Here is a 24,125-nt window from a genome sequence, read left to right on the forward strand (position 1 = left end):
GTACTGTGTTCTTTCTGAACTTTTTTTGCATATTAAACATCAAATATATTCTGATTGACTGTAATTGTTGCATCATATAATTTTTGCTTTCAGTGTGGATAGACAAATGACTTGTCAGGCTCATGTTTCTCAACCATTTTGCTTGTGATTGATGTTTTATACCATGTTTACAGTTTTTTTCCAACTGCTTACACACGTTTTCAAAACTATGTCTCCTTTTTTCAAAACTCTACACACAATTCCCCATAATGCAAAATGCCTCACACATCTCCTTCAAAATGTAACACTGCATTCAAAATGCCATAAACACAAGTCAGAATGAAGCATTTGCATCAAATGGCAAACACTTCTTTCATAATAGTACATTTTTGGATATACCATGTAAACACTGTTGTTCTAAATCTAAAGCTATTTGGTCTTTCATAGGTTTATATCTACATTTCAATACAATGTTCTACAGTGAAAGTAATCTGATGTAACAAAGTACACTGTAAACACCAATGCAATGTAGAAACAGAAAATATTTATTAGGCCTAACATTATTGTTGTTTACAGTAGCATACAACAAAACCATAAACATATGTACTGTAAACCAAAAGTATATTCTTTAGAATACAGTAAAGAACACAATTGTGTGTGTGTGTGTGTGGGGGGGGTCCCAGGAATCCATTGTTCAAAACAGATCATCTGACCTTTGACCTATTTAGGCCTATACTACAGTAAAGCAGTGATTGGTTAGTGATCAGTTAAGCAATTCGTGTTTGCACATATGAGGAGTGTGTGTGTGACCTGGTGAATAAGTGTAGCATTTTAATTGGTTGTGTTTGGAAAAGGAAAGCAAGTCACTTCCTGTTAGATTTTTGTGTTTTAGGTAGAGAATTGTGTGTAGTGTTTTAAAAAAGTGTTTAATGCAATTGAAAACTGAGTCAAAGGCTGAGAAATTGCTTATGGTTTTGGAGATTTGGTATGTAGTTTTGCACTTTGAGTGAGAGGTTTCAAAAATCGTGTGACATGAAAAGATTTTGTGTGTAAGCAGTTGGAAAAAACTGTAATGTGCAATATGCAGTACATTGACATGTAGCGGTATTTTGGACAGATTACAGAAATCAGAAATAGAATCCAAGTGACTGACTTATTGTCCTTGTTAGAGTGGAGAAAACCTGTTATGAAAAATAGTCATACGCTCTCAGAAGTAAACACGACAGGAGACCAATGGTGAATTTATTAAGGAAAATTATATTTATTTTACATTGCAATGCAATTTCCCATTTGTATAGGTTTAGAACTCTATAAATCAGAAACTATCATAATTCAGAAAGCAAAATAAAAAATTGTAGACTAAACAAACAAACGACAAAAGAAAAAAAAAAAAGAGGAAAAAAAAAGAAAGAAATGGGATTAATAAATGCCATGGCTATTTTGCTCTTGATCTCTTTTACAGATGCAACCGTTTTGCACCTTTGCTAATCTGAAAGCTAAAAATCACAAAAAAACCCATCATGAACTAAAAAAAGTTTTCTGAAATTAGGAAAAAGGTAAAAAATAGAAAGGAGGAAAAACTCAGTATATTAGTTATTGTATACAGTATATAAGTTATTGGCATGTTCAACACGCAACTGTAAACTATGCCAAAATATAATATGAAAACACTGGTCGAAACAGATGTATGCAATGCTATCTATGACTAAACGGATGAGATCTTCACCCGTTAAGGAGATAATGACTACTGGGATAATTGGATGAATACTGTTTAAACTCGATGCCTTTTCTATAATATTATTTTTAAATATAATCTAAGCCAATGTCCCTTGCATAGACAACTAAAAAGGACAACAGCCAACACCAGTGCAAATTAGCCCAGGACTAGTTTTAATCCATGTCCAGGGAGCCAGCCATATTATATACAATGCTGAGTTTGTATAAAAAGCTAATGAAAACAGAGGAAAGAGAAATGCTGGATCTTGCAGGACAAACACTTTTTTTCTACACTGCAGTCTCTAAAGACTGGGACCAAGAGAACAAGAGCTGCCCCATTTTAGGATGTCCAGTTGTTTTTTAAACTACAAACTGAAATTGACACAGATAAAATATGCATTGTACATTTAAAAATATCTCTAAACTTCTTTAAATGGTTCCTTGAAACAGACGCTTGAAAACCTAGAAAACTATTTTTTTTTGTGCCTAACCACAAACCATTATACTATCAGACCTACTTGGTCTTCCCTTTTAAAAAATGACAGTCAGACCCATGAAAAACTATATTCTCTGAAATAAAAAGAAAAGAACATACAGTTACAATATGTATCGAGTAATACATGTTACGCTATGGATTGGGTAGCTTCATTCAATCAGATCCTACCTACTATTATCTTTGAATAATGCATATAGAAGTCACACTAACCATCCTAATACCTGTTTCGTGCACTTGGAACACTTCCCAGCGCTAAAACCACTTCCTCCCTAAACCGTGACTCACCGTAACACTCAAGAATCACATTTATTTCTTAAAAACTCCACATACTTCCTGTGGGGACACCTAAAAGTGTCTAGTGAGACCCTTCAAGCTAAATCAAACCCAATTTCTTGACACCGTTTTGGTCCACATGGGAGTAAACCATCAACAGAGTTCACACATTAGCCAGGACTACATTAATTTCCATAGAAACAGTCACCAGAGCAACAGCACTCTCTTTCTCCGTTTCAGAATGCCCAGCTGTTAACTTCATTTTACTATTTTCTCAATGACCGATACATCTCGACGAGCTCCTCAGGCCATAAAACAGTTTTATACGTTTTATTTTTGCATATCAAGGTCACTTACTGTCTACGTATATGTTTGAATAGTTTACTTTGCATCTGTCAGGCAACATATGAGACAAAACTAAGACAAAACTAAACCGTTCTGTTTAGCTCATGTAGGAGTATAAAAATACAGTATGTCACTGTTTAATGTGACATCGTAACGGTTTAAAAGAGGTGCTGAAATGACGCGTCTGTGTGTGTTCGGAATCATTTTGCGCCTATGTGAACCCTAATAAGACAGGCATCTGTTTGCTACTCTGTAGCACTAGCTCTAGCCAAAATGTCTGCATGAAAAAAGATGAAAAACAAGAGGTTAACAGCGAACCTCTTAAAAAAAAAAAAAAGAAAAAGAAAAAGAAAAAGTGGCTACATGCTGTTGCCAAGTAACTGGATTCTTGTGTTGGCCGCATTTCCTCATGCACGTCACAATGAACCATGCTTCGGTTTTTCTGTGCTTCATTTAGATTCCCAACACATGCAGAACTTCAACACAGACACTCTGCCAACATACACACACGTACACTTTTTTTTCAAAGGGACAATTATTGTATACAGCCTTTGCAGGAGGTAGTAACCAAGTTAATCTGACTGGATGGACTGGCAACTCAAAAGTTGTCTAAACTGATAAAAACTATAAAATAATAGTACAAATCTGACTATAACATACCTATAAACTAAGTTGTGTACCTGTAAGGATCCAATAACTGACTTAAACACTCATCCTAATGGAGTTTGAGTCTTTGTATGAAAGTTAATGCAAGATTTAGCCAACATGCTACATGTATGATACATACATGACTGTCTCATGTAAACTCATGAGTGTCCTTCCACAGTGTTTCCATTGGATGTTTATCACGTGCTTATATAATGACTGATAAACGATTCCAGATAACATCCAACGTATTTTTGAACAAACTTTCGTCCATTCTTTTTAGTCATCTTTACTGGAGGGTGAACTGAACTCTACTATGAACATCAGCTTTTTGAGCTTGATTTGGCAATTAGTCTACTTCATACATCCACTCCTCCTTTTCTACCTCACTCGATATCATCATCATCACTCTCTCATCATCGTCCTATGTATCTTTACCCTAGAATAGGCCAAAACATCTACTCTTCCTCCTCTTCTTCCTCCTCCTCCTCCTCCTCATCGTCATCCTCATCGTGGCAGTGTGTGATTTCCTGTGGCGGCTGAGCGAACAGATGGGGCGGTTTGATTTCGCTAATAGAGCGTGTGAGCTGGTTTCTTTTGCAGTCGATGTCCTTGCAGTCCACACAGTGGCGGTTGCGTGTGGCCAGAGGAGACTCGGTCTCTGTGTCTACATGGGCGTGCTCCACTGTGGACTCATGGGGCATCTGGGAAAGAGAGAGAAAAAAAGAAGCATGTTTAACAGGTACGTTAAATAGGTCACCAGGCACAGAAGAGAGAACAAAGTGAACAGGAAAAAAAGTGGGTGTGTTTGTGTAGGCAGAGCCGGCATTTCAGTACCAGTCGCTACTCGAGTTAGAAAAATGTAACCGTATTAGTTTTTCATTCCAGGTTTTTCTATTATTAGTATTGCATGACTTGTAGAACTTACGCTTATGACTAGTACCTTCTGAACTACCATTCAAACGTTTGGGGTTGATTAGTCTTTTACGCTCACCAAGCCTGCATTCATTTGATCAGAAATACAGTAAAAACAATAAATATTGCTAAATATTATTACAATTTAAAATAACAGTTTGTTTTCTATTTAAATATGTTTTCAAATGTAATTTATTCCAGCATTTACAGCAGCCATACTCCAGTCTTCAGTGTTGTATGATTCTTCAGAAATCTTTCTAATATGCTGATTTGGAAACATTTATTATTATTATCAATGTTGAAAACAGTTGTGCTGCTTATCATTTTTGTGGAAGCAGTGATGCATTTTTTCAGCATTCTCTGAAGAATAGAAAGTTCATAAGAGCAGTCTCTGCTGTCACTGTTGATCAATTTAATGCATCCTTGCTGAATGAAATAATGAATCACATAATAAAAACACACGTTTGAACATTTGTGTACTGTATGAACTATCAAATGCACTTTTCATTGTCAAAATGGCCACCTTGGCAAAATATTAAAGGTATAGTGAAGGATTTTCTTTTTCCGGTGGATCATCAAGACTATTGGTCCTCCTAATTGTCAATCATTCTGGTGATATGTTTACGTAAGGCCGTCGTACGTGCTCGTCCCTAGGTAGTTTTCGCTTTCTGCGCATGCGCACTTTCAGGTGTATATGTGTGGTGAGCTACAGTTTCAGCCATTCGTTGAAGCTCGCCGTTCTCACTGGGTTTTTTCAAAATGTCTGAGGGTCGCAAGAGAAAAAGTGTCTACGAATTGTATGACAAGAAAAGAAAGGCCTCTGAAGAAAGAAACAAGACCAGAGTGTTTTTGGGGGAATATTTCACACGCTGGCGTGCGCTAAAAGCACAGGTTGGGCTTCCCACTGATGCCTCAGTCGCGAAGTTTCTACTCAACAGGTAAAGTTTGGCATGCTATTTGGAGAAATCCATTTCAAATCACTGCTAGTAAAAGTTAATGTAAGCTATGATTACCGATGCTAGCCGTCTCTTGTGCACACGTTTAATAGGCGTTCCCTCTCGGGAGCAGGTAAAGTGGAGAGGGCGGTTCTTTTCTAAAATTCGGGAAAATCCTCCACAATGCCTTTAATGAAGAAACAGTTGGTCTGGTGAATGTAAACTGGAGAAATAAAACACTGGACACAAATCCAGTATTTTGACACATGTGCAGTGTTTTATTTCTCCAGTTTACATTCACCAGACCAACTGTTTCTTCATTAATATTTTGCCAAGGTGGCCATTTTGACAATGAAAAGTGCATTTGATAGTTCATACAGTACACAAATGTTCAAACATTTGTTTGATTAACATGCGATGCAATGATTTTTAATATATGGACACAAATCCAGTATTTTGACACGTGCACATATAATAAAATCATTGCATTGCATATTAATCAAACAACAACTTTTAAAAGAAAAAGAAAAACCCAGACACTCACTTTAATTTATTTCTTTATTAGCTTTTATTACTGACACTATATTTCAAGAAATACTTCAAAACACCTATCTTAGCATGTTTAATTGACAAATATTATATTAAGGCAACATACAATTATTATTATTTTTTGTATTGATATGAACAGTTAACCTTAAATAATGATATTATTATTATTAGTCTGGGGCACAGTAATTGGTACCAGCTATTGTATTGGTATTTGTATCATTAATGCAAGCCTATGTTTATGGGTGTGAGTGTGTTTATGGGTGTGTTCTCACCAGAACATGGGCGGCTCTGAACAGGTAGCTGAAGGGGTAGTAGAGCAGGTTGATGAAAGAGGCAGCATACAGATCAGCATAACGCATCACCTGAGAAGCAAACAGAGTCTGCCGAGAGCCACTGCGAAACAGGCTTCCCATCATCCCGTAGCACATGTCCATGTCATGAGTCACTCTCTGATGAGCCAAGACGCACAGAGAGAATTTGTGAATCAACATGATACATATATAACATCACTCTTGTAGCTAATTAATTCCATCCAAATATTTATGGACGGCATATGTGACAGGCTGTTGATTACCATGGGCAATAATTAAACTTACAAGACTTATAAGCTGCCATTACAAGCATTGATGTAAACACATTTCCTGTTTGTTTATGCAAACTGAGGAACGAGTCTAAATGATTGTCTCAAGAGCATTCCACAGATACTCTTCATGAAAATAACCCATAATATTTCTAAACTCTAAACTCTTTAAAAGTTATTAGGGCACTTAAATGTACTTGCATAAATAAAAAATATACAGTACAGGCCAAAAGTTTGGACACATTACTATTTTTAATGTTTTTGAAAGAAGTTTCTTCTGCTCATCAAGCCTGCATTTATTTGATCAAAAAACAGAAAAAAAGTTATATTGTGATATATTATTACAATTTAAAAGAATTGGTTTTCAATTTATTATACTTTAAATTATCATTTATTTCGGTGATGCAAAGCTGAATTTTCAGGATCATTACTGCAGTCTATCACATGATCCTTTAGAAATCATTCTAATATTCTGATTTATTATGAGTGTTGGACACAGTTCTGCTGCCTAATATATTTGATGAATAAAAGGTTAAAAAGAACTGCATTTATTCAAAATAAAAAAATATTTTCTAATAATATAAATCTTCTTTACTATCACTTTTTATCAATTTAACACATCCTTGCTGAATAAAAGTATTGATTTATTTCAAAAAAAGAAAGAAAAAAATTACTGACCCCAAATTACTGACCAGTAGTGTATATTGTTGTTACAAAAGATTTCTATTTTTAAAACATTTGCTTCTTTTTTTTTTTTTTTATGATTTTTTAAAACTTTTTATTCATCAAAGTATCCTAAAAAAGTATCACAGGTTATGAAAAAATATTAAGCAGCAGAACTGTTTCCAACTTTGATAATGAATCATCATATTAGAATGATTTCTAAAGGATCATGTGATAGACTGGAGTAATGATCCTGAAAATTCAGCTTTGCATCACAGAAATAAATGATAATTTAAAGTATAATAAATTGAAAACCAATTATTTAAAATTGTAATAATATATCACAATATTACATTTTTGATCAAATAAATGCAGGCTTGATGAGCAGAAGAAACTTCTTTCAAAAACATTAAAAATAGAATTGTTTCCAAACTTTTGGCCTGTACTGTATATTGTTAGGTACAACGTACTTATTGTGTTCATGCTGTATTGCAAAACACTTTTGCTGCTATTGAGGTGGGATACGGGTAAAGTTAGGGACAGGTTTAGTGGTATGGTTAGGTTTAAGGGTGGGTTAAGGTGTAAGGGAAAGGTCAACAGTGTAATAATAGATGGAATTACAGAAATTACTGGTATAAAGTATTATAAATTTAAGTACAATGTAAAGACATGTATGAACACATTAAGTGCATTTAATTAAATGAGCCATTTAAACGTTAGTACATAGTAGTTACACATCCAATCGTTGGATAGATACTGTAAACTAAGATGAAATTTGAGCTGTTTCACATCTAGTAAAATCAGATCATAATTGAAATATGTGGAATGTGCGTGTGTGATTCAGTGTGTCTGTGTGTACCTTCATTCTTCTCTGGATGGCACTGATATCTGGCCTCTCATTGCTGCTGCTGTCCAAATGCCTAGAGAAAGAAAGAACGTGAGTGAGAGAAAAGTACAGTCATGGCCTAAGAAACTGGGATAGGCTCCAGCCCGATGACCCTAGAAGGTCGTATAAGGACAGCGAGAGAGATTATGGTGTAATTACCATAATGTCAACCTGGATGTTCTACTCGGAGCGGTTCACATAGGCTACCCGGACTTGGAATTATGCATTTCTATGGCCAAAATTCCAAAATGAATATGAATTATGAAATGAATATGAATATGAAAATGCGTATTTTGAGTATTCAACAGACAAAACTACAATACAACAACAGTTTTTATGAAAATGCCTTGTTGATAAACTAGTTTATTTAGCAGGACATTAGTCATTAGTTATCAAACTCTGTTAGCTACATTAAACTGTATTGCATGTCTTTTATTCAGATTAATCTGGCCTTAATAAAATACCAGCATAAGACAATTAGAGGAATTATGAAACAGAAATATTATGAGATCAGTTAAACACTTAACTACATTTTACTGATGAAGCGGTACAAGTCGGAGCTCAGAAAATTCTAGTTAGTAATTTGTAATTAAAAGCGCTTACGTAGGAATCTCACAATTACAATAATTCAGAAATGGTGTGAACGCCTTCAATAGTTTCAAATGTCAACATTTTATTTTCATAAAACTGATCTAAAAACATATATACTCACCCGATCACGCACACGCACACACAGATATTCCTATCATTATGAAGACATTATATAGACAAACTGAATATTCTATCCCCTAACCTTAAACCTACTCCTAAACCAACCTATAACAGAAAACTTTCTACATTTGACATAATTTATTATGATTTATAAGCTGTTTTCCTCATGGGGACCAAAACATTTCTCCACAAGGACAAGGATTTAGGATATTGCCATCTTTGTGGGAACATTTTGTCCCCATAACATACCCCCCCTCCCTGTGTTGAGGGACACACGTGTTGAGGCAGCTTTACTCACTTGTATAGTTCTGCCAAGAAAATGTCCAAGCCCTGCAGTTCCTCGAACAGAGCTGTGAATGAGAGAGCAGAACCCTGTCATGATTGGGTTTCACATCTCTTCCTTAGCCTTTCAAATGTTAACCTATTATCTGACACTCTTTTTCGTCTTTCTCTTTCTGAGCATTCCTTTCTTTATTGAGTTTCTCACAAGAAGGTCTGTTTCGTGACAGTGTTTGCGTTGTAATAGAAATGCTGCAAAAAATGTATACAAAACTTTAAGTAGTTTCTAGGTTACGACACTAAGTAATTAATGTAGTAATGATCATAATATAATTATTACAGAATTGGTAGTCAACAAATCTAAATGCGCAAAGAGGAATTACATTTACATAAAAATGGTAATGAATCTTCATGATTGGAACCCAAATCCAAAAATATAGCTATAAACTGCTCTAAATCCTATATAGCAAAAGATAGGTTTACATAGGATATGTAGTTCAGCACCAAAACTCTACTTGCAGCTATTCATCGCCGATGTGCGTATGCCAACGATGCTGTAACCTATTAATAATGGGAACCCCAAATAAATGTGTGTTGCTTACGTGCTGTGTGAAACAGGTCAAACAGGCTTATTTACTGAAACATGGCGACACTCACAGCTTTTGTCTGTCCACACGTGCAGCTCCTGCGCCAATTCAGGAATCACCAAGAACGTCCGCCAACCCTGTCGCTTTTTGGACTTAAGAATATCTCCAAATATATGATCCCCAATGTACACAATATCCTTCCCTTTCACTCCGAGTAAATCACACACAGTGTCAGAGGAACCTGGGCAGAGATGACAACATACATTTTTTTAAATAGATTGACATTTTTACATGTAATGGTAACACTTTATTTTAGGGGTCCAGAATAATGCATTAGTAAAGCAATAATGAATAACTGACTTGTTCACATTAATTAGTAATTAATGATTAACTTTAAATTTTAAGGCTCCTGAATTATGTGTTTGTTAAGCATGGACACAATAGTAATTAATGATTAATTGAATGTACAGTAAACACCTTACAGCCATTATTTACGACTTAAGCCATTTATTATTTTTGTGTAGTGATGTAATATATTTCTGTGCCATTCTATAAGGTTAACTGAACAATAAACTAGTGATTATGTTTACTTACTGCTGGTTTTGCAGTTATAAATTGCTAAAATATTGTAATAAAGACCATTTGACACCCTATTCTAAAGTGAAAAGTATAATCTCGTTAGTTATGGCACTTATTGAGTGATATTTAAGTTCATTAACCAGAATTAGCCAATAATAAAGGCTAAACTGCCATTAATACAGTACTAATAAAGACGATTTGACCCCCTATTCTAAAGTGAAATTAGTTATGGCACTTATTGAGTGATATTCAAGTTTATTGACCAGAAAAAGCAAATAATTAAGGCTAAACTGTCACTAAAACAGTACTAAAGACAATTTTACCCTTTGTTCTAAAGATAGGTACTAACACAGTATTGGTTTGTTTAGTTATTCTGCAACGTGATCTCACGAGAATGTGTATTTTTACGTAAAGTGTGGTTCTACAACACATACATTTACTTATGTTTTCATGCACTGAAACGTACAATATTGACAGCACTAAAAACATTTCGCTGTGTTTGTGACTTCCGCTGCAGACTCGATTCAAAGGATTACGTTAAACAAAACTGCACTTTAAAACCTTAAAATGAATAACATTTTGTAATCGTTTAACCATTATTTATCTTGTAATACAAATCTCAAGCTTGTTATGAATTAAAAAATTGCCGCCTCAAAAAGCTAGACACAACAAGTATTACGGCAGATGTCAAACGCTCATTGGTTCTCGCCTGCTTCGTCACAGATTGCGATATGCCGTGAAGTAAAGTGGGATACCCTTTTCATGGATTAATAACTTAAATCCTGCTCTGTACCTGAAATAGAGATGACTGCGACTGCAACACATCGTCATTCAGACTACTATTGGTACCGCTTTTAATAAATAAATGATTGTGATTACACTTTTCTGTCTGTTATGTTTTTCTTTATAACTCTATATTTTCAAGAAATGTGTATGGGTAGGTTTAGAGGTTTGAGGGATTAGTGGCTCAAAATATATTTTTAACACTATATTGTAACAAAAAATGTCCTTTTCCTAAATAATCCTAATAATTGCTGTCAATTACATTGTGTATCATTTTATATTCTCAATAAAACATTTCTATAAAATGGTAAAAGGGGAAATTCTACAGATATCTTTATAATATAAAAGATTCGTAAATAATATATAATGTTTTTTTGCTGTAAAAGTGCAATACGTTTATGTTTAAATGTTGTCGATACGTTCATGTTGTAGCCTACCTTTCACCATTGATCCAAACGTACAAAAAATTATGTTTTGTGGCTGTAAAAGTTATATAACAATGAGTCCACCCAATAAGTGCCAGAATTGAGGATATAACTTTCACTTTAGAATAGGGGGTCACATTGGCTTTATTAGTACTGTATTAATGGCAATTTAGCCTTAATTATTGGCTAATTCTGGTCAAACTTAAATATCACTCAATAAGTGCCATAACTAATGCGGATATAACTTTCACTTTAGAATAGGGAGTCAAATTGTCTTTATTACACCATTTTAGCAATTTATAACTGCAAAACCAGCAGTAATTAAACATAATTACTATCTTATTGTTCAGTTAACTTAATAGAATGGGACATAAATATAATTACATCACTACACAAAATTGCTCATTAAGTTGTAAATAATGGCTAAAAGGTGTTTACTGTATATTCAATTAATCATTAATTACTATTGTGTCCATGCTTAACTAATGCATAATTGTGAACAAGTAAATCATTAATTACTAGTTTATTTATGCTTAACTAGCGCATAATTAAGGACCCTTAAAATGTAAAGTTACAAATTAATTACTAGTGTGTTCATGCTTAACTAATTCTTAATTGTGAACAAGTTATTCATTAATTAATGCTTAACTAATGCATTATTCTGGACCCTTAATATAAAGTGTTACCCATATAATTTCTATGGCATATTCAATATCCAGAGAAAGGTTGCACAATGAATCAATTTGAAATTATTTCATTCCAATATGTTTTCTGATGAACATGAGAATTGCTGTTCCAGTGTGATTTTTTGCCTTTGTTCTTTCAGCCTTGATAGCCAAGAAATGGCGATATGAATTTAAACCACAATCACTCTATTTGCCAAAATAATCTCAATATGACTTTATCATGAATATCTCAGCCAATCAATTCTCTCACAGGTTTTGCCTTCAGTGAATCAGAACTAAGGATAACACTTTACACCACGTCCCTATTAGTTAACATTAGTTAATGCCTTAACTAGCATTAACTAACAATGAGCAATACATGTATATTTGTACAGTATTTATCAATCTTTGTTAATATTAAAGTTAATAAAAACCACCCGTTCATTGTTAGTTATGCAAGCTCAGGTCCATTAAATACTATTAACAAATAAAACTTCTGATATTAATAATGTATTAGTAAATATTAAAATGAACATTACCTAAGATGAATAAATGCTTTAGAAGCATTTGTTCATGTAAACTAATGTAGTTAACTAATGTCAACACATGAAACCAAAACCAAACCAAACTAAGTGACTACACATGCAGTTAAAAAAAAATCATGTGATAAAGTGTGGATCTGTAATAGACTTGTGGTCTAAATGTTAGTCATCAGCGGAATATGTTTCAGGGCCTTCAGGGAGATACATCTGTGAGTGTGTTGTTTGCGCCTTTAATCAAGAATTTCCAGTACCTCCAGAGTAAACAATGCCATGTTGTAAAGGTCCGGTGTATGTTCCTATTTTCAGCCGCCCTGTGGTCTGGGATAGAGAACAGACCGATTAATATTTAGATGTCCAAACTCTCTGAATATTCATTCAATGTACTTCAGTGGTTATAAACAAAAGGGCTGGGGCGCACTAGGGGGCCTCAACATGACTTAAAATAAGCTAAAAAAGTTCATTAGCTGCGTTTACATGGACCCTAATAATCCATTTGTAATCAGACTACTAGCACAGTCCGCATAAAAAAGTCACAGGTATCAAATCCAATTAAAATTTAATTTAAACCTTTTGTAAACCATTTGATAGGACGTGTAAACACTTGACTTGATCAGATTAAAAACAGAAACTGGAAAGCTCTGCGAAACATGCAATGACGTATGATGCACGAAACGAGCCGATGTTGTTGAATATAGTGTAAATTCTCATTCCATGGATTGTCTGTGAAGTGCTGCAGGACAGCGTTGTCCCATCAGTACTTGCTTCATCCACAGACGCCTTGTTTTGGGCGCAGGAAGGGAGCGTTTTTCTGCTTGATAAATTTAAGCAGCATGGCACAATGATTCATCTGACCACTGTCTCCTAATCAGGACCCCGAAAAAGATATATATTAAGTCTGTTTTTTATTACAAAGAAACGAAGTGATGGTAGGTTGATGGTTAGTATGCGCCAACAGCAGGAAACTGTATATTCATGCAGTGTGCGCATGCCAAAAGATCAAATCCAATTTGAAGCTTGTGACATATAAACGCGCACATCAACCCGATGACTTTATTTAGCGTTCATGTAAACACTATGTTTGGATTCATCAATCGGAATGATTTCATTCCGATTGAAACAAAAAGTGTCCATGTAAACGTAGCTATTGTATTTCCTATTTTAATTTGTTCCCTCAATGACTGTCATTTTTATTTATGAACCACGGTTCTCACAGTCTCGGAATCTGGACCAAAATGGGGAAATATGTCATAAACATTTTTTTTTAACTAAACATTAATTGGTAATGTGTAAACAATAAAGAACAATCAGTTATTTAGCTATTTTAATTATGTATAATTACTTTATTTGAAAATATTGCCACTATTAGTTACTGTAGATACAAAAGTTTGAAAACAAGCAGCTTTTCCATTACATCAGAAGTACCAGAAATATATTGGTTGGCCTTTGAATATTTTCTTGGAAGATGAGAGGTATTGCAATCAAAAAGTTTAAGAACCACTAATGAACTTTATTACTGTTAATTTTTACCTTTTTAATGTTACATTTTCTCAGCACATATAAATAACAAAGAATCAATTGTGCCTGCTTGATGTGCACACACACACACACACACACACACACACACACCATCTGTGTTGTGTAGCATGCAACGCAATCAACGAATTATGCAAATCAGGTAATAGTGCAAATATATCCACAAAATAAGAACTTTTTTCACTGCTCAGATTGGCACTTTCCGGCCAGTATTGATGCTGTGAGCTGTTCACGCCCTTGATATTGCAAAGGGAAGACAGGACAGTGCTCAGCTTTCAGCTTGTATTGTGCTCAGCAGACTTCAGTATAAACGCTCTATACTCGGTGCTGACTAACCCTCTTTGTGATTGTGTTCAGCAGGATACAATGTTCCAGAATGTGCAATTCTACACCTGCTGACTTGGAAAGTTGGCTTCTGTTTTTTGTAGGGGTTTTGGTGTTATTTACTCACCGTATCCACCTGTCTCAGAACCGTTCCCTCTCCAAAAAATAAAGGCTTTCGAGCATCCACTAGGATGAGGTCAAAGTACGACTGCCAAGGACGGTGTGGAGAGCCATGCTAAAAAAAACACACAAAAAAAACAGTACTACGAGCAACAATATATGGCAGGAAACTCTTTAGAAAAGTTCAAAGAGAGGTTGAAAATACCTTTGGGCCATGGGGGAAGTCAAACAAGTATGTCATAATTTTCTGTAAAACAAATCAAAACAAAAGCTTGTTAAAACATGATGATGGCTTAAACAAATAGCTTCATGAGGCAGATAATATGTGCATCCAAATATGAAACAAACCAGTTGCATGTGTGGTTGTCTGTTGCTCTGATCCAAAACCTAAAGAGCTGCATACAGAGGGATTTTTAAGGAATCATGGGCACAGTTCTGACGCAAAGCTGCTAGAAAAGCTTTTTTAATTCATTGCCTCAACAACCGTCATTTGAACGAGGGTTCTCACAGTCTTGGAACATCCGGAGATATGAGGGAATTTTAAAAGTGTCTTTACTAGACCATAAAAAGTCATGGAAATGTATATATATATATATATATTTTTTTTTTTTTAGTTATTTAAAGCTTTAAAATATTGTATTGGTTCGAATTTGATAAGAGATTGCTATTTCTGAGTAAAAGTTGGTTTCTGCCAATTGCTAAGGCAGAAACATTCATAATAAAATAAAATCATAATATTAATTGCAAAAAGTGTTGATAATACTAAAAGGCACTGATAGAAACAGTAAAATGTAATTTTTGACAGGAAAGAAAATGAGGCTGTGAGGTATAGGCTAAAAAAACTGTGTTCAAGGGCTTGTTGATGTTTAATAACAGAGCAATTGTTTAGCTGGCGAAATCTTTCCAAAAGGCTTTCAGTACACAAAAACTCTGTAAAACGGTTTTGAAAGTTGTGAATTGTGAAAATGACAGGTGATTTAGGACCATTATACAGCTGATACCATTGTAAATAAATACTGTAAGTCTATTCCTCACAGCCTGGCGTCTACCATGTCGAAGTTCATTTAAAATTGTATATTTTTCCCAAGATTTGTGTGTGCTACAGTATATTACTGAACTGTTAGCTTACATAAAGCTGCCAATGTAAGGCATTCCAAATCTTTCCTTATAGATAGCATGCTGCCATAGATAGATAGCATGCTGCTGTATTGCCTGTATGCAGCAAGGCAGCTCACTAGGTTCTGAAAGAGAGCTTAAGAATGTGTTTGCATCAGTAAACTCACTTCTGTGTATTTGTAGTCACTGTTGGTGGCTAAGAAAACTTTTGCGACTTCAGTCATGCGGCTCAGCAGCAATGGCAACTTTGCCTTTAAATAAAAAAAAGGTTTTTTTTTAGAATTACACTTCCCTTGCAAAAACTGGAGCACAAAAAGGCAAATCATTAACTTAAAAAAAATAAAAGACAAACTTACATCTTTCACAACATACTTCTCCAGGTTTTCCACTGTTTTCTCCTTCAATGTTCCCTGAGTAAATCAGCAACGGAGCAAGTTTATGACATGCATCCAAAACACTTCCAATAAACACCTGCTGTTTATATTAATTTTACTATTAATCCTAGCTGCTTACTATTAAATGTTTGCACTATTAAACTTACTGACTTCCTCTGACAACTAATATTCAACAATATTGTTGATTTGACTGCACTAACATGATGATGAGAACTGGATAAGAACTGAACTGAGCTGGATGATGACATCACTGTTTTTCTGTAGAGCTGCTTATAGCAGAATTCGACTCATTTCATAATTGATGAACTTTAGACAGTTCTTGAACCGAACTGACACTATTGTCTTTTTAGAGCTGCTTTAAAGCAGAATTGAACTGTGTGCATCACTGATCATTATTTGCTTTATCTGTGTATAAAGTGCAATTTGAATAAAGGTGAACTGACTTCATAAAGAAAGAAAGACAAACAAAAAACATTTGTACCTTAAAATGTACCCAGTCTACAGCATCTCGGATATCTTGGAACATGCTCTTGAAGGACATGAAGAGGTCTCCATCCTTGAAGCCTGTTTCACAGCTAAAGGTTTAGAAGAACAAAGGGACAGCAGAGTAAGACGCCGAGCGCCAGCCATGACACATTTTATCGACAGTCAGACATGTTTAAATGGGACAGTCTTCCCTTGTTTGAGGTTGTCCGAGCCAAACAGGAAAGCTCTCTCCCCCTAAAAGGACCAACAGGTGTTTCAGAGGACATGCATCCATACCAAAACACAAATCACAGACTACTACGTTTTAACAGATTTTATCTACATAGGTCTGGCTGCTTTTTTCCCCCCCAGAGCATGAATAAAATTATTTCCATGCCGTTTAAAATGTATAATTCTATTTGACCTACTTTACATGCACTGTGTTTAGTCATTAGTAAGTTACAGTAAACTGATGATAAATTATTTCATGCATGAACATGAACCATAGTTGAATCACAGACAACAATCTGCTTGTCATCCTGTTTTATAGCATAGTTGTAAAATTGTTTTAAGATTTTCTTATCAAGTTGTAGCGTGCTTTCTGGTGGACTAATATAGAGCGTCAAATAGTCCTCACCCACAGTAAATGATACTGATTATCAATCACTGGTATGGCTGTATGCAGTGTCCATGGCAACAGAGTAATAGAACCATAGTCACTGGAACTCCTACCTGGAATATCGGTCACAGTTTGAGAAGAAGTCAACCAGGCAGGCTAAGAGGTATGTTTCTGTGCGGAGAGAGAGAGTACAAGATATAGAAAGACAGAGAGTGTCAAAGTTGTTCTCAAATTTAAGCATGAACAACTTAGAACAATTTAAAGAAATTAATTTTATTCAGCAAGAATGCATTAAATTGATTAAAAGTTACATTTAAGACATTTATGATGTTACAAATAATTTCAATTATTTCAAATAAATTATATTCATTTGAACTTTCTATTCATCAAAGAATCCTGAAAAATATTAAGCAGCGCAACCATTTTCAACACTAAAGGATCATGTGACACTGAAGACTAGAGTAAAAAGTTATTTTAAATTGTAATCATATTTTACAATATTACTGTTTTAACTGTATGTTTGATTAAATAATTGCAGCCTTGTTGAGGACAAGAGACCACGGTCTAATATTAAAAACTCTTACTGACCCCAAACTTTTGAATGGTAATGGGTGTAAAAGTAACATTTTTCCACACCTACCAATTACTTGAGAAAATGTACTGGCTGTAAGACTGGAAAAACTGGAAGAGAGGGCAACTCTCTGAGAGAACAAAGGAAATTAACATTTGAACTCACTCGTGCACCATTCTTGTGCAAGTCTCACCTCAGAATCATCATAATCTACATCTCTTTCCCTCTTCCCCCATTCCTTCTCTCTCATGCTGACACATGCTTTGTATCATTTGAAATGTCTCAGTGCGACTGATACAAATGTCTCATTCCCAAAGAAGTAAACCAAAAGGTAACAAGGTATTTAAGAGTTTAGCGAGAACTTGCACACAGACGAGGGTGTGTCTTCCTGGCAAATGGCATCCTGCTCCCAAAAGGTGTAAACTCTGAATGCAAATTCCCATTGTTAGCAAATGTTTCCATGTGAAAGAAGTTTCCATCTATATAAAGAAATGCAACAAGAGGCTCAGGGTGATTTGTAGCTCAAAATAGCCTGTGATGCTGAGAGTGGCCAAGACAGCATCATGTATTTTCTAATGTCAGGTTCGCATCTTTTCTCTTTATTCCAGAGCATTTGATGTTTTGTATTTATTATCTTTGAACTGATCACGAAATTGGCATGATACATTTACCTGACATAATAAATTGTTACATTTGATTTTATTCCGACTGACTCTGAAATTGTTTTCCCAAGTAGATTAAACGGATTTGTATGTTACCGCAAGTTTTGCGTCAGATTAGTGACGACTAATATTAGGCACTAATTCAAGCGTATTACCAATTACCTCTGTTTAGTGACCGAAGCTGGCGAGATTGTGATCGTGAGACCCACGTTAAACAAGGCGTGAGGACCTCTGAGCGACATAGCTTCCTAATATGAAAAATATAAGTAAAGAGTTAAATAGAACAATCAAATGTATTGTTAAACTATTATATAATTGACCAATAACCAATTGGCAATCTAACTTAAATTCGAGGTCGTGATAAAATGGAGTCAGATATAAAATGAAGTCAGATACAAGCTTAAATGGAATTAAATTACTTTGCCACGCGGAAAGACAGTAACACGCAGACACCTTTACCCATTCTATTGGAAACAGCCATTGGACTGATTTAGATGGGCTTACACTGGGCATAAATCATTTTTATCAGCCATTAAACTGTGTGTGCATTATTTGAAGGAAGGAATATGCGCAGGCAAGCCCGAAGTATGGCAATGCAGCTTCTCATTCCCCTCTCAGGGAACCGGGGGTTACATAAGTAACCAGAGACGTTCCCTTTCGTAGGGAAGTCAACACAGCGACACTATGCCACTACGCCATGCTAATAAAGGTTACCAAGCACAATTTTGTCAGGCTTTAATGCGTCAGCAACAAATAAGGAAGCACTCTGTCCCACCACAGCCTTGCTCCTGAGAAAGTTAGTGTTATAGGGACTAGGAAAAAAAGCCCTGAAGCTTCCTTGCTCAACCTTTCCTGACACGGGTACTCTTGCCCAAACCAGTCTGAGCTACCGCTACAGGAGAGCCCAGAGCTGCAAAGAGCAGAGCTATCAGGGGAGACTACAGACATAGCCTCAGCTAAGTCCATAGCACAACAATCCAGCAGCCAAACCAGTCAACAGGTAAACTATGGAGTCACTTGCAGCAACTCCACACTGTTACACCATGTCTACACTTGTCATGTTGCATCACGTTGCTCGCGTCCAAAGACAATGGATTATTATAGATCATATTTATTATTACACATTATAATCAGTGATGTTGTCTTCACTGGATGTGACACGGCGAAGCGCGACATGACAAATCCCTGTCAGTAAACTGATGCCTCGTTCTATTTATGACGTGCTTCAAGCACTCACGATACTTCTCATAGGAAGGACAAATTTGCAACGGTTGCTTTGTCGCGTCCAGTTTAGACAGCTTCTAGCTGTTGATTAGATGTGCAATGGTTGCGTCCGGTGGAGACACGGTGGTAGATGTCGCTGTAGATTTAGCAGCACAGTACTGTAAAAACCTACAGTACAATAACAAGTTTCTACATTACAGTAAAATACCATAATTTGTATTGCATTCTGGATAATTTCGATTGAGCAGGAATATTTTAGTGTTTCTGTAACCTTGCTGTAACCTGGCTGTAATACACCAGACAATAATACAGGATTTCAATAACTTCTGGTGGCTGGAGAAGGAGAATGGAGGATTTCTGGAAGTTTGGCAAGTAAAAAATAATTTAATTATAACGCTATAGTTTTTACACTACAGTGTACATAGTTTTTGGTGTGGAATGAAATGGCAAATTTAACCAGCGAAATTTGCAAACTCCTCCCTCACTCTGTAATTGTGTTTTCGATCAGAAATGACTGAGTTAGATGTCTACCCATTGTTTCACCTCACAGCTCTCCCAACATTTTCAAATCTGACTCAGTGAATTAGCTTAGGATTTATTTATTCGATTTAGCCGATGATTGTTGGAACAGTGGAAAAAAACTAAATGGTTTTTGGCGCGTTTTATTTTGTTTCTGTTGAGTTTGAATGAAGTTTGTTTTATGATGGTGTGCAAGGTAAAAGTACTGTATTTGTCAATGGAGTCCGGTGGATTTGAGGAGATCGATAAACGTCCGTTTGCGTTTAAACAAAAAGGATCTTACGATTAAACAAAATGTGAATCTCTGTGAGGAGTCTTTCCATAATGTTTTCCGATCACTTGTCAGTGACAAAAATTTAATTGGCCTTTATTTGGATTGGGAGATTTTGCAGAGCGAGCTTCCAAATCCAAAAATGAGTCAGGAGAAGAGCAAGAGAAAGTGGAACACTCATCTCAAGCTCCGCCCACTCAAACCAATAGCAGATCGGAAGAGGCCACTCCTCAAGTGTGATTCCTGATTCAGCATGAGAGCAATAGAGCTAGTGAGAAAAGCCCAAAGAAGGGAAATACGCCTCCCACATTCTGCCTACAATCCCCAAGAACCTCGAGGTGCTCGACTCTCATCCCTCAAGAGAGAGTCAAGCAAGGGAGGAGCTTCCCACTGCGAATGCTGCGAATGCTCCATCGAGAGCCTAACGCGCTCCGTGCAAATGCTTGATTCTCATCCCGAGAAAGAGTCAAGCAAGAAAAGATCTTCCAACTGCATCTAATTCCCTCGAAAGCTGAACACGTTCCATGCAGAAGCTGGATTTTATCCCCCTGAGAGACAGTCAAGTAAGAATGGAGCTTCCTACCTTGAATGCATCGCAATGAGTGTATCCTGCTCCCTCAAGAGTCGAACGCGCTCCGATGGACTCCTAGCTTCACATGCACATACAAACAAAGTGGCTCCCTGAAGACAACAAAGCTGATCACGTGTAATGCAGGCACCCTTTTATACACTCGGGCACTCAATGTAACTTAATCGGACTGCCATCAACCAATAAGACTGGCATGATTTCACAAGTGCTTGAGACACCGAATTCTGCGGTTCAACAACTGAAGCAGAATTGAGTTCCCTGAGAAAGGAATTCTCATTAAGGAATTCATAAAGGAATTCTCATTACAAACTTAGGAAGATGTTTTCGGCACATGTTGCAATTTCAAATGCACATTATAAGCGATTTAAACTCACAGCACTTGAGTGTTCATATGGAGCAGCATTTACTGCAACCGAGCCACTTTGAGCCACTCAAAACACTCATGTGAAAAGATCACAGTGCTGTGCATAACTCTGAAACATGCAGCGCATAAGATTACATATTTATATAATTACAATAATCAGGCTAAAGAATATCGCAACCTCAGGCATTGTTAGAATGAATAGAAAAAGTTACCGGCCATAGTGTATAAGGCAATTATATACTGAATAATTTTTGTTTTCAAAGTGCATTTTAAATGCAACAAAAATAATTTGTATCTTTGAAAATTATGTATGCATATTGTAGGTAAAAAGGTGTTTGTCGAAAATGTCCTATTCATTTTTTTTTTTTAACAAAACGACAAAGCTGCTTTTCCATATGTCTCATGGTGTGTAATGATTACATTACTGAATTAAGTTCAGTAGTAACTTTACTTGGTTTATTAGAAAAGAACCTGTAAAAATGTATTATACTAGTTCAATTAACAATTACCTGCTTTAAATGTAACAGCAAGTGTGTTACCATTGCAACTCTAAAATACAAACCAAGCTTGCATTTTGATAAGTATAAATCACTTCATTACTCACTCTGTACTACTGTACAGCAAAATAACTCAATCCAGAGAGAATAACTGCACACAAATACAGTAGAACCTGTTCCTTATTATATAATATGGCAGCAGGTAGTCAGACAGAACAAAGATCAGACTTTTCAAACACTTTTCAACTGAGGAATTTCAAATACACCCTCCTCACACACACACAAGTATTAAGAGGTCAAAAAGACACTGTTAATGTGTCTCTGAATGACAGCTAGTGACAGAGATATGTAGGACAGTGATGAAGTGCCTACCTGGAAGGTTAAAAAGTGTGTTGAGGATGTAGAAGCGTTCTGTGTCATCACGCTGGATAAACTTGTTGGAATAGAGCTCTCGGATGTCAGGGCTGGCATGGGACACAGAAACATTTTGAGCACATACTCCACAGGCTTCAACAGAGATCAGTAACCAAGCCCATCCATCGGGGGCCGGGATTACTCACCCTCGCAGGAAGTTAAAGCCATGGACACAGACCAGGATGTTTCCGTAAGCATCAACCTTCAGGAGGTTGCCATACATGGTGTCAAACACAAGACCTCTGTAAAAAAGGACAATAATGGGTTAGATGTGCTAATCATCCAATAAATATAATATCATAAGATAATCTTGGTACTGATAACAAATATGGTCTGCCAATGAGAGTTCATTACCTTGTAGGGAAAGTGGGGTCGTAAACAAAACCGAGCAGTTCCTGAGGGTAGCCAATGGAGACCAGCCGTTCCACAGTCAGATCAAAGCCCAAAGATTCATATTCAGGTGATTTGTATACTACAGATAGAGAGGCATTCAGTGAGACACATTGGACAACATAAATAAAAATCAACAGACTACTAGATAATTCCATTGGTTACATCCAGTATAGTCCTGTAATAAGTATTAATGTACCATAGAGGAATAGTTCATTCCTTAGTTCATAGTTCACAAAAATTCTTCATTTACTCACCCGCATGTTGTTCAAAATCTGCATTACTTTCTTTATGCTGTGGAACACACACCAAGGTATTTGGTGTTGAACAGAATTTTTTTAATATATATATATTTTTTGTGTTCCACGATAGAAAGAATGCCATACAGTTTTTCAATGACATGGTGAGTAAATTATGACAGAATTTTCACTTTTGTGTGAACTATGCCTTTTAGTATGATGCCTTACAACCACTGTCACTTCCCCACATTAACATTTTTGAAGATTTTTGGCTGAAATTTCTGTAAATTAAAAATTTTAAAGGGAAGGGAGGGAGCTCAATAACCACTGACCAAAAATAAAACAGAAAGATGCATGGATGGCAGCGTAAGTGTTGTATTTAAAGACACTCTCTGGGAGCGCTCTTTGGAACAGCACCTGTGATACGTGTCGACCTCAACCTTGTCCTTTCGCAGAGCAAGCAGAGGGTACCAGAACATTCATATTACAGAGGCTTAGCAGGGCCATGTATGCTCTGTGATCTAATCCAGTGTGAAACCAAACCCACTTGCCCTAAAAGTTTTAAACCCAATTAGACCCCAAGCCAGTGCAGAGGGATTTGGGAGGTATTTAAGCAACAAAAGGCATTTTGCGTGACTCTAACTCCTATATTTGTTGTTCCATCCTCACAACTGCATGAAGGAGAAATTGAAATAAGACACGTCTAGAACAACAGCTTCAGCAAAGCTGGTTGGTACTGTACTGTACTGTACACAGACACTTCAGCTCATGTTACATGTGGTTATGAAAGAGCTGGAAATTTGTTAGGCTTGTTGTTGATGAGATGGCAGGTCAAAGGGCAGAAACCCAGAAGGATCTCTTGAGAGTGAGGAATGAGAATCAGAGGAGTGCCTCAGGGGTGAACTCCTGGGTCCGTTGATACAGAAGACGGACACGTTTGACCACAACAACCTCCTTGTTTTTTTGTTTGTTTTTTTGCAAGACACATTCAATAAAAAAAATAAATAAAAAAAGGTTCTACACTCTGTCGTAAACCGTTGTTGAGCTTTGACCGAAACTCTGTGTTGTTTAAAAATATTTACAAGCTATGGAAATCTAATTTGAATTTATATTTTTTCTACTAATTCATTTGTTATTTTCCTAAACCATACAGACTGTCATAACCTATTTGTTTCCAGTTCAATCAAACTAACTTGAACCAACCACAATTTACCAATCTGTGAGTTAAAGGGTTAGTTCACCCAAAAATAAAAATGATGT

At 36.0% G+C, this 24,125-nt stretch overlaps 1 protein-coding gene across 3 annotated transcripts in view; it reads right to left on the reverse strand.

Moving 5' to 3' along the window:
* Nucleotides 1-1,216: 1,216 nt before the first annotated feature.
* Nucleotides 1,217-24,125, reverse strand: part of nt5c2b (5'-nucleotidase, cytosolic IIb) — a 40,206-nt gene continuing 17,297 nt past the window's right edge. For 2 of the 3 annotated variants that reach the window (XM_082164030.1, XM_082164029.1), the window contains exons 4-18: nucleotides 22,591-22,708; nucleotides 22,383-22,478; nucleotides 22,195-22,286; nucleotides 17,239-17,296; nucleotides 16,523-16,616; nucleotides 16,003-16,056; nucleotides 15,814-15,897; nucleotides 14,736-14,777; nucleotides 14,538-14,645; nucleotides 12,805-12,871; nucleotides 9,630-9,800; nucleotides 8,992-9,043; nucleotides 7,956-8,016; nucleotides 6,126-6,302; nucleotides 1,217-4,158 (exon numbers count right to left, since the gene is read on the reverse strand). In XM_082164030.1, coding sequence (XP_082020156.1) covers nucleotides 3,913-4,158; nucleotides 6,126-6,302; nucleotides 7,956-8,016; nucleotides 8,992-9,043; nucleotides 9,630-9,800; nucleotides 12,805-12,871; nucleotides 14,538-14,645; nucleotides 14,736-14,777; nucleotides 15,814-15,897; nucleotides 16,003-16,056; nucleotides 16,523-16,616; nucleotides 17,239-17,296; nucleotides 22,195-22,286; nucleotides 22,383-22,478; nucleotides 22,591-22,708 — 1,520 coding nt within the window. In that variant the 3' untranslated portion in view covers nucleotides 1,217-3,912. Of the gene's footprint in view, nucleotides 4,159-6,125; nucleotides 6,303-7,955; nucleotides 8,017-8,991; nucleotides 9,044-9,629; nucleotides 9,801-12,804; nucleotides 12,872-14,537; nucleotides 14,646-14,735; nucleotides 14,778-15,813; nucleotides 15,898-16,002; nucleotides 16,057-16,522; nucleotides 16,617-16,718; nucleotides 16,762-17,238; nucleotides 17,300-22,194; nucleotides 22,287-22,382; nucleotides 22,479-22,590; nucleotides 22,709-24,125 lie in introns of those variants that run through there. The other variant, XM_082164031.1, reaches the window with a different exon arrangement.

The sequence above is a fragment of the Leuciscus leuciscus genome, assembly GCF_965113295.1.
Source record: "Leuciscus leuciscus genome assembly, chromosome: 3".
NCBI classification, from domain to species: domain Eukaryota; kingdom Metazoa; phylum Chordata; class Actinopteri; order Cypriniformes; family Leuciscidae; genus Leuciscus; species Leuciscus leuciscus.